Below are 14,471 nucleotides of genomic sequence, written 5' to 3' on the forward strand. Positions count from 1 at the left end.
AGATAATAAGAGATATAAATGTAGTCAAATGTGTCCAAACCATGTCTTGATAATTTCTGGAATGTTGTTGGTTGATCCAGACCTTTTCATTAAAGGTGGGCGCTACTGCAATTTATTTTAAATTGGTTTCAAAGGGCATTGTTTTATGTTTGTTTATCATCTGCAACACAACAGTGCAGTTTGTGAGTGCTGTAAGCAGCACTGTACTGACCTCTGGTGTGTGGGGGGTGTTACTGGACTGAAGGATCTTAATTTGTTTGTCTTTCTCTGCATTAGACATGATGAGTTTCTGCAGCTGAATCTCCAGGGCAGAGACGAGTGTGTCTCTCTCTCTTCTCCAGCTTTCCATCTCTTTCTCACGAGTGGCAAGACGTGAAGCTAGAGACTCCTGTTGGACAAACATCAACACAAAGTCATACCCTCTGACTTTCTCCCCTTTTCTCCCCAATTTGGTATGCCCAATTCCCAATGTGCTCTATGTCCTCATGGTGGCGTAGTGACTCGCCTCAATCCGGGTGGCGGAGGACGTATCTCAGTTGCCTCCGCGTCTGCGACAGTCAATCCGCGCATATTATCACTTGGCTTGTTGAGCATGTTACCGTGGAGACTTGGCCCGTGGAGGCTCAAGCTATTCTCCGCGGCATCCACGCACAACTCACCACGTGCCCCACCAAGAGCGAGAACCACATTATAGCGACTACGAGGAGGTTAAACCAACGTGACTCTACCCTCCCTAGCAATCGGGCCAACTGGTTGCTTAGGAAGCTTGACTGGAGTCACATTCCCTCTGACTTTAAGTACAATCAAAATTTGAGATATTGAATCTAATAGATACCATCTGTAACTGCAAACACACACTACTCTGTACCATTTCGGCCTGTTGGCGGACATGCCGTTCCCGATCGTCAGCGTATCGTCTCATGTCCTGGTTTCTTCTCTCCTCAGCCTCTTTAGCTTGACCAATCAGAACAAGCTTTTCCTCCATCCACTTCCTGCGCTCTGCCTGGTGTTTCTCATTGGCCAACTATAAACATGCACCCCGAAGAGTGAAACAGTAAGACAACAAGACAGCATGAGTACACTTTTTAGAGAATTAATTAAAGGGATAGTTTGCCCAAAAGTGGTAATTCTCTCATCATTTACTCAGCGTATGGTGTCTCAGACTTGTATGACTTTCTTTCTTAAGTGGAACACAAACAAAGATATTTTAAAGAATGAGAGGTGTTTTTGTCCATACAATGCAAGTCAATGCAGCCCAAACCTTTCAAGTACCAAAAAAAAGGCAGCATAAAAGTAATCCATACACATTGAGTGGTTTAATCCATGTCTTCTGAAGTAATGCGATTAGTTTTGGGTGATCAACCAAAATGTTACTCTTTTTTCACTATAAATCTTGACATTCGCAGTCTCCTTGGCGTATTCATGAGGGAAGCTCGTTCACACACTTCCTCACATGTGCAAGAGCGCTGTTCACAAACCAGACAGTTTGTTGCCAGGTTTGCAGTTTTCATGCCCAGCTGGGCTGTTTTGAAAATGCAGACACGAGTAAAAATTACAGATTCGCGGGTTGAGTTCAAATGTACTGCGGTCACCAAAAGGTTGATGATAAACACTAGAAAATGAAAATGCAATGTCTCATTGATGTATAATAATGCCGGGGTTGAGGACCTGGCACCCGCGAGCAGCAAAGAATCACCATCTTGAAGCCGGCACTGTGTATCAATTAAGCCAAATGTCAAGATTTATAGTGTATAAGGAGTTATATTTTGGGTCTGTTTCTCTACCAAAGCAATCGTATCGTTTCAGAAGACAAGGATTAAACCAGTCGGGTCGTATTGAGAACCTTTTAGCTGCCTTTGTCCTTTTCAGAGCTTGAACGTTTTGGACCCCACTGACTTGCATAGTATGGACATAAACACATCTATTATCCTTATATTGTCATTTGTGATCCGCAGAAGAGAACAAAAAAGTCATACGAGTTTGAGACGGCATGAGGGTGAGTAAATGAATTAGAAGAATTATCATTTTTGGGCGAACTATCCCTTTAAATGTTTGCTCTCTGAGATTACACTCAAGACAACAGACCTGTAAACTCTCCAGGGCCTGAGCAGTCTCTTGTCTGGCCTGTAAAATGTCCTCAGACAGTGGTCTGGAATCTCTCCTGTTTCTCTGTTCTGGAATCATCTCTTTAAGCCTCACTAACTCTGGGGAAAAAAAAAAAAAAAAAAAAAAAAAAGACAAAGCCTGACAAACTCTGCAGTCTGAAATCCTAGATTTTGCCTATATATTTAATGTTACATAAGCTGTTTGTACAATACTTTTTAAGAACTTGCTTTACAGTTAAAAGTTTTTTTTTAAGCATGCATACAATTTTACCCTTAAAGAAATAAATGGTACTACTGAACAATCTGTTTAAAATGTACACTCACATGAGATGAAGACACTCAGATGAAAATAAAGAGATTGTAAGTCTATCCAATACAGCCTCATTTTCATTCCTGTCAAAAATCTAATAAAGCGCTACTGTGAATAAGGTCTATAAGTTCAAGGCGATTTGATTTATAGGGTAGCGGAATAAAAGCAAAAATTACAGCATGCACCTTTAACTGCTGTACAAAACAATAATGTACAATGGATGCTACTGTATATGCTCCATGCAATCTCGTACCCTGGGCAAGTTCATTTATATGAGTCTCTCTGTTTTCAAGCTCCAGGTCCAGCTGTGTCTGTGTTTCCTCCTGCTCTGTCAGAGCCAATCGCATGTCTTCAATAACACGCTCACGCACCTGCAAATCTACACGCACACAAGCCATAAACAATCATTAAGATCCATTACTATGTTATCACACCAAGGCTGAAAGAAACATTTAACTAAATACATAAACATGCATGTCATTCATTACAGCACACACTCAAACATCTAGAATAATGAAGTAAATAAGTTTAAAGAAAAAATACCTTTACATGCTTTCTGATAGAGCATCAGATGCTCATCTGACTTAGAATTTGAGGATCGTTCCTGTTAAAAATCAAGTGAAAATATCTCGTATCAATGATTCAAATCAGAATTTGAATATTGTTTTACTATCATGATGATATACAGTACTGGGCAGAAGTTTTAGGAACTTGTGAAAAATGTTGCATAGTGAGGATGTCTTCAAAAATAATGCCATAAATAGTTTTCATTTTTCACTTAACATAATACAAAGTCCAATAAACATAAAAAAAGCTAAATCAATATTCGGTGTGACCACCTTTGCTTTAAAACAGCACCAATTCTCCTAGGTACACCTGGACACAGTTTTTCTTGGTTGTTGACAGATAAGATGTTCCAAGCTTCTTGGAGAATTCACCACAGTTCTTCAATCTATTTAGACTGTCTCAATTGCTTCTGTCTCTTTATGTAATCTCAGACTGACACGATGTTCAGTGGGGGGCTCTGTGGGGGCCATGACATATGTTGCAAGGCTCCCTGTTCTTCTATTCTAATCTTTTCTATTTGCAAAAGTAATGTTTGGGAGTCTAACATTTATATTTCCTATTGACACACTTAAGTAGCAGATATAAATAACCATCTCAAGACAAATGCTTTTGTGAAAAATCTTACGTGCCTAAGACTTTTGCACAGTACTGTATGATATGTATTCTCTGTGGTTCTAGGCTGGTATTTGTTGCTAGATTATGCTTACAGCTTTGAGCAGGTGGATGGTGCGATCCCTGTTGGCGATCTCATTCTGGAGCTGCGTTTTAGCCTTTTCTAGATCACTGAGCTTCAGTCTTAAAGATTTCTCAGAGTCCCGCATGGAGGAGATCTAAATGAAACCACACAGACTTTCAGCACTGGTAAATAATGAAAATCAATGAAAGCTATGACATGTTTTTGCCCAAGAGAGTAAAGAAAACTGTCCCACTGATTTTGGTAAACTCAATTATAGTGAGTTCTAACCTCTTTCTGCACTTGTTGTATCTGCTTCTTCGAGTCACTAAGTTTCTCCCGAACATCAGATGAATCATCATCTCTCCTGCGCAGATCGACTGTCAGACTATTCACTTCACACTTGCTGGTTTTAATCTCTTCCTTTAAGCTGGGTAATGAAAAACACAAACACAGAACAAATAACAATGTCACCAACCTCAGTCAAAAGGACCGTTTTATAAATGGACCACTAATTTGACAGAATCCGCTCTCCCTGATCTTGATGTTAAAAATGTTGAAACACATAATTGTCGTTTTGTGGTAATTCAGTAAGATAAACTACTAATGGTATCTGCAGACGAAAACACAGACAACAAAAAAGGCCTCCAAAATACTCAAATAAATCAATGTCTTTTTTGCATAGGTAGATCATTAATCTAACAAAACCAGCTATCAAGTGCAATCTCTTTGACAAATCAACCGAGTGACTGCATTTCAATAGGGAAAACAAAAACAACTCTAAAGCTATTTGATGCATTCTTGATTATTTAGCGTTCAGACAAAGTATTAGTACTTTTAGGAAACTGCTGCCAAACACCATTTACGATTCAGTTCCAAAGATACAAATCAAGCCTTGTTTTATACAAGGAATCACCACTAAAACAGCGATTTAGTTCAATACTAAACATAAGGACTGTTTCAAGGTGTAGATGTAATTTCTTTGCCATTTGATTTACAGCACAAATCAGTCCATCTCAAGTGGTCCAATAATTGTAAAGTTAGATGCTTGACCAATTTTTTTTTTTTTTTTTTTGAGTGAACATACATTACATTACATTATGTATTGGTATTGCAAAACCACCAGTTTTTTATTTTTATTTTACTTGGTGTAACCACAATGGCCATCTTTGTGTCATGGCACAAAATTTTTTTTGGTTATACAGCTGAAACCTCAATATCTCGGCTCAGGATGGCCCTAGCTCCTTGGAACAAAAACTGACCTCTAGAGCACATTACAAGGTACATGTACATATATAAACATTTTGCACATTTTTGTTCCATAGACTTAGAACTTAAGTCCTAATGTAATGCTCAAGACTGCTAAAAGTTCCACTGTTAGGGTCAGTTTATAATGGGAAGGGTTAGTCTTAATTTTTCTAGGGGGTAACTAGTTAAGTATAGTGTGCATGCAGAACATTTCTGGTTTGAGACTTCTCTCTCTCTCTCTTTTTTTTTTTTTTTTATGGGGGTGAGGAAAAGTGCAATTTTTTAAAATTCCCCTCACTTTCAGGCTGATTATCTCTGGTGGGGGACCAGATAGGAACCTGAAATTTTCACAGAAATAAGTCCGCTATAGTAGCATTCTGCTGTTAAAAAAAAAAAATTGTTTGAGATTTTACTGGTTACAGAGCTAGGGCTAGTAGAAATCTGGTAAAAAGCCTACTTTATTCATGCATTTTGAGAAATGAACAGATGTAATATAAGCATAACAAATAAAAATGAACAGTATTTTACATGTTTACATGTAAATGTTCTATTAGAAGCTGTGAGATTTCCTCACTCAGTCTCTCTGAAATGTTGGGGGAATGTCTGATGACAGTAGTCAATTCGGCAGGTGTCAGTTTTCTGAGAACACTGTTCATGGGAACCCACACTTTGTCCTCAGTAGATATTTTGAATGATGTTCTTGGTCCAGGTGGGTGGAAGAATTTTACAAAAACATCAGTTTTCCACACTGATGTCCTCAAGCAATGGTGTCTTTAGCGCATTGAGTTTCTCAGCCAGAGAAACAGAGAATTCATCCCTAGGGAGAATGACAGTGATCATATCTTCTCTGTCATTCATAACCCTCTGCTTAAAGGTGATGTTATCAGGAGGTGTCATCTTTGTCTGGCTCTTCAAGCATCTGCAGTAAGGCCTCTACACCTGGACACTGGTCACACTAGTTGAGCATGCAGTCATAAACTGTTTATGTCACAGACTAGAAGTTTCAGCAGGTCGTTGTAGTCCACTTTTAGCTTTGCTGACTCAAAAATCAGCTTGGTGTTCTGATGTTGTGTGCAGACACAGACAGTGTGAGTTCCAGATGCTACTGCCAGCACACACCATTTTGGCCTCAGTTCACAAAATGTTTTAATCTTCCTAGCTTTAACTCTGGGTGCTGATTTTTAAACTCCACATACATTAAGGTTACTTAAAACTAAACACTTTTGTTCATGAACTTTTTGAAGAAAGGTGTGATAGATCATACTTCACTGTTGCCAATATAAAAAGTAGTCTCAAACCTGAAATGTTCTGCATGCACACTATACTTAACTAGGTACCCCCTAAAAAAATTAAGACAGACTCGAACCCTTCCCATGAGAAATCTTGAGCATTACATTAGGACTTAAGTTCTAAGTCTAAAGAACAAGAATGTGCAAAATGTTTATATATGTACATGTACCTTGTAATGTGCTCTAGAGGTCAGTTTTTGTTTCAAGGACCTAGGACCATCCTGAGCTGAGATACTGAGGTTTCAGCTGTATAACCAAAAAAATGTTTGTGCCATGACACAAAGATGGCCATTGTGGTTACACCAAGTAAAATAAAAATAAAAAACTGGTGGTTTTGCAATACCAATACATATAGGTAATCATTAAAAAAAAAAAAAAAAAGGAAAATTAAAAATGGTCAAGCAACCTGTATTGGACCACTTGAGATGGACTGACCCAGAAAGCAAAAATAATAATTTCCACACAAGTTTCCCCAAACACTCCTATCACCATATCTTCCATTGTTTACACAAACAGACAGTCCCGCCCCAAACTTACACCATTAGTTGATCCAGAAGTAGTTTCATGTAGCCAGACCAATGACTGCGGCATTGGTCTGGGGTCTATAGTCACATTAATTGGCCAAGAACCACCCATTTAGACAGGGAAAGCCAACAAACTGACATGTAAAGCAACCAATCACAGTCGGTTTTGTCATTACGGGGCGTTTAGGGGTGGGGTTATCGGAGATGTATCATAATAATAGACCGACATGGGGGAAAAATTATATGCAAGTCTCCATGAGCGACTGCACAGAAAAAACACATGGGAGCATAGCACAAAATGTGTAGAGTCTAAGTACAGCACAGAAAACCTCATTACAGAGAATTGCACTGGCATAACTAAGTAAATAAAGGTGAAAATGCAGTTCTGCTCATGGATATCCACTTTACTTTCTGCTACATGCCTCAAATGAAACTCCGAATATCTTTAAAAGATTTGATGTCACTAACCTGGCAAACTTGGGCAAATTCTGTGATTATTTTGTCCTTAAAAGCACTCATTGTATCAACACGGAACCTTGTGAACACAATTCGGCTTACAGGTGGACTGATAAAACATCCTGTATGCGTCTACTTGCGGAAGTTCCATCAAACCAGCCAATCGGATTTGCGCTGACTTAATTGAGAAAGCGTATTCCACTTTTGTGTGCTAAAAGCATCAGACGGTTAGTGCACGGACTATGGGCGGTCTATGGGTGTGCCATCTAAGGCTGAGACTAATAAAGAAGTTGAAATGTCATACAAAAGTCATACAAAAAGAAAACAGCTACTGTGTTTACGCTCTTCAGAAACTCAACCTATTAATGGCTTCAAACATAAAAAAATTACACACTTCTCCTTTAAGATTAGCCATTTGCTAAAAAATGTTTTGAATATACAAAGTATATGGATGGCTTGTCATTGGTGGTTTTTAGCTTGTATATTTAGACTTTAGTAAAGTATTTTGGATAGTGTGATCTGTGTTTTAGGAGACCTGCTTTAAGAAGCATACTTAAGGAGGAAGGCAACTAACCGGTTGATCTCTTCTTGTCTCTTCTGTAGCTCTGCGTCTTTCTGAGCAATGGCCTCCTCTGCCACAGCCAGCAGCTCTCTTCTCCTCTCAGCCTCCCTCTTGCGTGCCTCCTGAACTGCCTGCATCTCCTCCTCCTCTAGACACTCCTGCATTTGCTTTAGAGTTTTCTGCAGTGCTAAGAGCTGCACCTCCTTTGACTCTAGGGCCTTTTCCCTCTGTGAAAGTTCAGCCTCCTTTTCGGACACCAAGATGTTTATCTTGCTATCAAACTCCCTGTTGTTAGCAGAAAGATCATTAAGGATGTTCTGCTGGTTCATTAGCCCCGCCTCTTGAGACAGAAGCACTACTTCTCTCTTCTTAATTTCCTCCACCCTTTCCTCCTTCTCTTTCAGAAGGCTTTTGATCTTCTCCTCTAGCTCAGCTATGGTCTCAGCCTGCAGGTCAGAGTTTACTTTTTTTAGGTCAGCATAGTCCACTGATCGGTTTTTAAAGAAAGAGTTGGATCGAAGCTCTTTTAGCTGTTTTTCCAGAAATTTTAGTCTCTCTTCTTTTCTATCACTTTCTTGTTGCTTCTCTTTGCACTGTTGACGTGTGGCTGTCAATTCCTCACGACAATGCTTAAGGTCCCTTTGCAGGGAAGCAAGTGTTTCCACTTCTTGTTTCAGTAGTGTCCCTTTCTGTTCAAGAGTCTTGATAAGTTTGTGTTTTTCTGCCATTTCACTATCTTGCTTAACCATCCGTGATTTGGCATCTGCTGGTTCTTGATAAGCACTTTTTAAAAGTTCTGTAGTGTTGCTATGCCTGTTCTCCATGGATACAACCTCTGCTTTTAAATTGCTGCGTTCCACTGCCATGGGTGCAAGCTCTGTCCCCATTTGACCCTCCTTCTCTTGTTGAATATATTCCTGTGAATTCTTTTCTTCCAGTTCAGACTTCAAATCCTGAATGTAGACTTCCACTGTGTGATATTCCCGCTCCAGATCTGTGATCTGCTTGTCTTTCTGTCTGGATTCCTCAAAACAACACTCAGGCTGACCTTTGACCTCCAGCAGGGCGGAGTCTTGGCATCCATTATCTGCAATGGCTTCCTGCTCTGTTAAGTCCTCCAGGGGACCTAAAGAGAATGGATATATATATGGATAGCTCTTAATATATGGTTGATGTGTTATGACAGAAATGCATGCAATACCAGAAGATTTATTTATGTGCTCAGTATGAATTGCATTATAACTTAAATATGGCTTCATTATTCAAATGAGATTGGTAGAAGAGGCATTTTAAATGTATTTCTACTGGCCCAACAAAAACCCAGTTTATTAACTTAATCTAAAAGGCACATCAATCTTTACTTGCACATGAAGAGAAAACAAATTCAATTTGAATTTTATTTCATTCTGAAGAGAAAAGAGGAGCATTTAATTGTGGAATCACTCAGTCTGAAAGCCTCCCGTTTATACTCAGGATCTCTCATCATATATAGCTGTGATGCTTTTGCTACTAGAATATAATTTTCTATCACTCATTCTCTTTTGCCATATGAAAGTGAAGCTTATAGAATGTATTGCTCCTTGACTTCATGCTTTGCATTTTGTGCAATGTTCCCCATTAGATAAATAAATAACTTCTTTATTCAGACAATCGTTTAAAGCAGTACACTTCACAGAATACTTTAAAACACATGGCTTATCATGCACTGTGATACATTTTTATAAACAAATTTCACATTTATCTTTTTACATTAGACAGCCTTTTTCGACCATGGATGTAACGTCGACCTTTGACCTTCTCTTGGCCCACCCCTCTGGTTGTGACAAAAGGTGGGAGGCACTTTTTATCACCTGGAGCAGAGTCTGTACCTTTCTTGAGAGGAGGCTGGTCATCAAGCCCCTCCTCTTCTTGACGGCGTTTTCTGGTTTCAGTCCTGGGCTGCTGCTCTGAGCATGTGGAATTACTTTTAAGATGGATAGTCTCTTTTTTGGTGGAGTTGATCTGAATTCTCTGGAAATCCGCAAAAAAAATATATATATATAATTTAAAAAATATTTGTATTACTACTACACTGATTACATGACTTAAAGCTGAAGTGTGTAATTGTTCGATGTTAAAATATTTTTCCCACACTTAATATGCAGAGACAACTATAAGTAAGCCATTTGTTGGTTGATTTTCCAGAAAAGAGTAAACACTGTGGCGCTATCAATACATTGCTTTGTTTAAGCATCCTGATCAGCCCGAAACTGCAATATTAGCTCATCCAATGGCATGATTTTTTTTAAACTGCTTGTACCATTTAAAAGACAGTAGGTGTGTTCAAACCTGTTTGAAAGCAATCATTATTTTTGCATTTCCCCTGGTGACAAAAGTGGCGCAGAAATTACATGCTACAGCTTTAAGAATACTATTTATCATTACTGGAACATTTTCTCTCATATCTACAGGTTCACACTCACATTCTGAGCAGTGCTTTCTAAATGTTGGTCCAGATCTGTCTGGAGTTTGGAGATCATCTCATCCTTCTGTCTACACATTTCAATGTGTTCCAATTCCTTTTGCCTTTGACTGTCCAGTGTCTACAAGCAGCAGAACAAGCCACAACACCAATAATGTATAAAGGAGTAACATGATCCAAATAAGAATGGTACTTAGTGAGTCTGGTCCTCATTGTGTTAAAATGGCAGAATACATTTATTGATCAATGAATTTCTAAAATTATTTCAGTTGTTAGTTATTACTGGCTAGAAATTTTTACAAATAATTTGGATTAAGATCGATTCACTAATGAATCATTCAGACCAATTCAAAAGAATGATTTACTCACAATTCAGACATTATAAGGGTTTGGCAGCATGTTTTATCAACTAGGGCCCCATGATTTTGGCGATGCGGAAAACACGGACGGAATCGCAGAATCCAGTGATAAAAACTGAATTAATTGTAAAATCTGGAATGTCATGGAATGACATATTTGTGATAAATGTATGAATGCACAATTAATCAAATACAAATTCTGAACCACAAAACGCTGTGATTTAATTAAATTAACATACAGTCTGTATGTGCTTCACGCTTCAAATTGAATGCGTGAAGTCGGAAGCTCATGTGCTGACAACACCGCATTATAAGCATCACACATGCTATATCTTCAGAAATGATATGATAGCTGTGGGTGAGAAACAGATCAATATTTAAGTCCTTTTTAACTCTAAATGCTCCTCCCTGCCCAGTAGGTGGTGATACGCACAAAGAATGCAAACTGCCAAAACAGAAGAAGAATGTGAAAGTGGGGATTAGTCATAAAAAAGGGCTTAAATATTGATCTTTTTCTCACCCACACATAACATATCGCTTCTGAAGATTTTGATTTAACCACTGGAGTCTTAAGGATTACTTTAACGCTGCCTTTATATGCTTTTTGGACCTTAAAAATGTTGGTATCCATTTACTTGCATTGTGAGGACCTACAGAGCTGAGATATTCTTCTAAAAATCTTTAAAAAAAAGTCATACACCTCTGGGATGGCATGAGGGTGAGTATATTAAAAATGAGAATTTTCATTTTTGGGTGAACTATCCCTTTAAGCAATATCTCACAAGCAAGAGTGCTGTTGTACTGTAATAAAAAACTAGGTTGGATGTTTTTACCTTCTTTAACTCCTCCAGTTCATTGGACAGTCTGCACTGGGATTCCAACTCTGTGAGGGAGTTCGGCTTGGTTAGATTAAGTGATTAAGAAGCCTGGAAGACTGAGCGAGTGTATTGTGTCTGCTGTTACAGTTTTAACATAGAAAGCAGCCTTTATCTGTGGCTCTTTGCACAAAGACACCCCAGTCCAACTCCAAAAATGTTCAAAAACACAGTTAAAATAATTATCAGCCAGCAAAAGTTATTTCTGTTAAGAGAAGCCATAGATTATGGTGGACAGCAGAGATTAGGTAAGTGGAATAACAGATTACTCTCATCTACAAATGTTTCTCACCCTGTGTTTGGAGTGACAGCTGGCTCTGAGTTTCACTGAGCAGTTCTGTGAGTTCAGTGACCTTTTTCTCAAGGTCATGCACCACCACAGAGACTCTTGGTTCAGAGGTCACCAGGCAGGACTGGGCAGCTTGGGCATCCTGTCTGATTTCAGCCAGGTCACTATTCATAGAGTCAAGCATGCTGTCCAGAGAGTTGTGGTTCTCTTCCTACATGCACAATTACAGCAAGAAAATTAAAGGACTAGTTCAACCAAAAATGAATTCTCTCATCATTCACTCACCCTCATACCATCCCAGATGTGTATGACTTTCTTCTACAGAACACAAACGAAGATTTTTGGAAGAATATCTCAGCTCTGTGGATCCATGCAATGCAAGTAAATGGTGATCAAATTTTTTTAAGCTCCAAAAAGCACAAAAAGGCCACATAAAGGTAATCCATATGACTCCAGTGGTTTAATCCATGCCTTTTAAAGCAATCCAATCGGTTTTGGGTGGGAACAGGCCAAAATATAACATCTTTTTCACTACAAATCATGATATCAGCAGTCTCCTTGGCGATCATGATTTCAAGTTCGACTACACTTCCTAGAGCCATCTAGCACTATGCACATGCTACAAGCAATAGAAAGTGTAATCGAGCTTGAAATCATGATTGTGCCAAGAGACTGCAATAGCAAGATGTACAGTGAAAAAGAAGTTATATTTTGGTCTGTTCTCCCCCAAAACAGACTGGATCGCTTCAGAAGACGTGGATTAAACCACTGGAGTCGTATGGATTACTTTTATGCAGCATTTATTTGCTTTTTGGAGCTTCAAAAATTTGATCACCATTCACTTGCATTATATGGGCATACAGAACTTAGATATTCTTCCAAAAATCTTTGTTTTTGTTCTGCAGAAGAAAGTAAGTCATACACATCTGGGATGGCATTAGAGTGAGTAAATGATGAGAGAACTTTCCTTTCTGGGTGAACTATTCCTTTAAATTGGGAGAGATAAACATTTGAGAAGTAAAAACAAAACATTGGAGAATCAACAGCATCTCTAAACCTCTGGTTTGGCTCCAGCCGAATCCAGGCAGTCCTCTTCTACGACTGTTTTTCCCACCAAGTTTTTGAGAATCTCCAGTCTTCGTTCACATCGCTCCTCCATCAACTCTCTTTCTCTGGCTATGCGTTCACTAATACAGAAATTGAAAGAGATGGAAATAGAGACCCGGGTCATTATATAAAGCAAGACTCGCAATCTTTCAATTACACATAATTGATTGCTGCAGGAGCCTGTGATCGCTGACCTATAATCCTCCTGCATCTGGGTGATAAGCTCCGAGAATTCTTTTGTTACTTCCTCACGAACATGTGACTCAAGAGACAAGACTGCAGCTCTTTCCATCCTCAAATGCTCTTGAAGCACCTTCACCGACTGTTGCAGGGCCTTTGAAAACACAACGGAGACACTTTAGCACAGATCTTACAAAGTAATATACACAAAAAATAAAAAATATCAACATCCACATTATGTACAATCAGTCTGTATTCTAACTGGCAATCATTTTTATTTGCAACTATCAATTTCCTGAGTGAAAATGAAAACCCAGATTGAAATCCTTTCATTTATGCATGTTAAATATGTTATCAGTTCCAATATTAGCAATTATATATATATGACCCTTTTCTAGGCACAAAACCAGCATCATCATTTTTATGTCCTCATGGAAAGCAAAATGTAGCAGCAGAAATAACGACAAAACGTATTGCCACACATCGCTTCTTGCAGATGTGGCTAATTAGGACAAAAACTAATTTTAACACAGACAGAGTTCCCTCCCACAATTTTTGACCAATGAATGTCCAAGTCCATTTATTTATTTTATTTTTTTAATTACTGGATAAAGATTTAAAAAAATAATTTGATAGAGATTGCACTCAAAAAGAGGCACAAAAACTAGAAAAACTTATATTTACTATAGGAATTTCCATGACTTTTGAAAATGTTATAATAATTGTATTATTTCCATGACTTTTGAAAATGTTTTAATAATTGTAAGACTGTATTATTTCCATGACTTTTCTAGGCCTAGAAATAACATTTTTCAAATTCCTTGATATTTCTAGGTTTTCGATGACTGACCATAGGAACCGGGCATAAATGTGATGAATCTCTTGTTTGACCTCATCTGGACAAAGCCAAACCTCACCTCATAAACCTTTTTATCTACCACCACGGTCTCTTTATTCTCTTCCTCAACGTCCTGTATGGTGTCCTCCATTTCGCTAATCACTTCGTCATCCTCCTCCGTGTCATAATCTTCCTCCTCAATGTCAGAATCTTCCTGGACATCTTCAAGGCTTGGATCCCAACGTACCAGCGAGCTGCGTCGCAATTCCCGATGATCAGCATTATTAATGATGAAGGAGACCTCTCTGGCACTCCTCTTCACAACCACTGGAACACTCTTGGTAGTGAGGACCACAACCTAAATAACAAAGACACATATTCATAAAACAGTTAAAACTTAATCTGTAGCACTTCTACAACTGCCGCAATTATATAAAAGTATGAAGGTACTGATGCAAACTTTCAGACCAACATCCATCAAGCTCTCCTAAATGGGGGCATTTACATCATGAAAAATATTCTTAAATAAAAGTTGGATGCCCTATGCAGACATACGGTTCTTTATACTTTTACAACTTAAAGCTCCCAATCCATCCAAACGATTTATTGAAACTAAGCTTTAAAACCA

The 14,471-nt window shown here is 38.5% G+C and overlaps 1 protein-coding gene and 1 long non-coding RNA gene across 5 annotated transcripts in view; one reads left to right on the forward strand and one right to left on the reverse strand.

The window, feature by feature from the left end:
• The window catches only part of LOC127455547 (kinesin-like protein KIF20B), a 50,951-nt gene that overhangs the window by 25,927 nt on the left and 10,553 nt on the right, over positions 1 to 14,471 (reverse strand). For both annotated transcript variants that reach the window (XM_051723535.1, XM_051723534.1), the window contains exons 13-27: positions 13,923 to 14,201; positions 13,020 to 13,159; positions 12,776 to 12,905; positions 11,722 to 11,929; positions 11,388 to 11,437; positions 10,197 to 10,316; positions 9,603 to 9,744; positions 7,747 to 8,860; positions 3,947 to 4,085; positions 3,690 to 3,812; positions 2,959 to 3,019; positions 2,669 to 2,794; positions 2,086 to 2,204; positions 869 to 1,024; positions 212 to 388 (exon numbers count right to left, since the gene is read on the reverse strand). In XM_051723535.1, coding sequence (XP_051579495.1) covers positions 212 to 388; positions 869 to 1,024; positions 2,086 to 2,204; positions 2,669 to 2,794; positions 2,959 to 3,019; positions 3,690 to 3,812; positions 3,947 to 4,085; positions 7,747 to 8,860; positions 9,603 to 9,744; positions 10,197 to 10,316; positions 11,388 to 11,437; positions 11,722 to 11,929; positions 12,776 to 12,905; positions 13,020 to 13,159; positions 13,923 to 14,201 — 3,084 coding nt within the window. The remainder of the gene's footprint in view (positions 1 to 211; positions 389 to 868; positions 1,025 to 2,085; positions 2,205 to 2,668; positions 2,795 to 2,958; positions 3,020 to 3,689; positions 3,813 to 3,946; positions 4,086 to 7,746; positions 8,861 to 9,602; positions 9,745 to 10,196; positions 10,317 to 11,387; positions 11,438 to 11,721; positions 11,930 to 12,775; positions 12,906 to 13,019; positions 13,160 to 13,922; positions 14,202 to 14,471) is intronic.
• LOC127455562 (uncharacterized) lies at positions 8,075 to 13,973 on the forward strand. Of its 3 annotated transcripts, none has more exons than XR_007899691.1 (3): positions 8,075 to 8,186; positions 10,185 to 10,384; positions 13,840 to 13,973. It is a non-coding gene; the product is annotated as an uncharacterized LOC127455562 (long non-coding RNA). The 3 variants fall into 3 exon arrangements; XR_007899690.1 differs by lacking the exon at positions 8,075 to 8,186 and adding an exon at positions 8,780 to 8,841; XR_007899692.1 differs by lacking the exon at positions 8,075 to 8,186 and adding an exon at positions 9,516 to 9,563.

The sequence above is a fragment of the Myxocyprinus asiaticus genome, chromosome 17, assembly GCF_019703515.2.
Source record: "Myxocyprinus asiaticus isolate MX2 ecotype Aquarium Trade chromosome 17, UBuf_Myxa_2, whole genome shotgun sequence".
NCBI lineage: Eukaryota > Metazoa > Chordata > Actinopteri > Cypriniformes > Catostomidae > Myxocyprinus > Myxocyprinus asiaticus.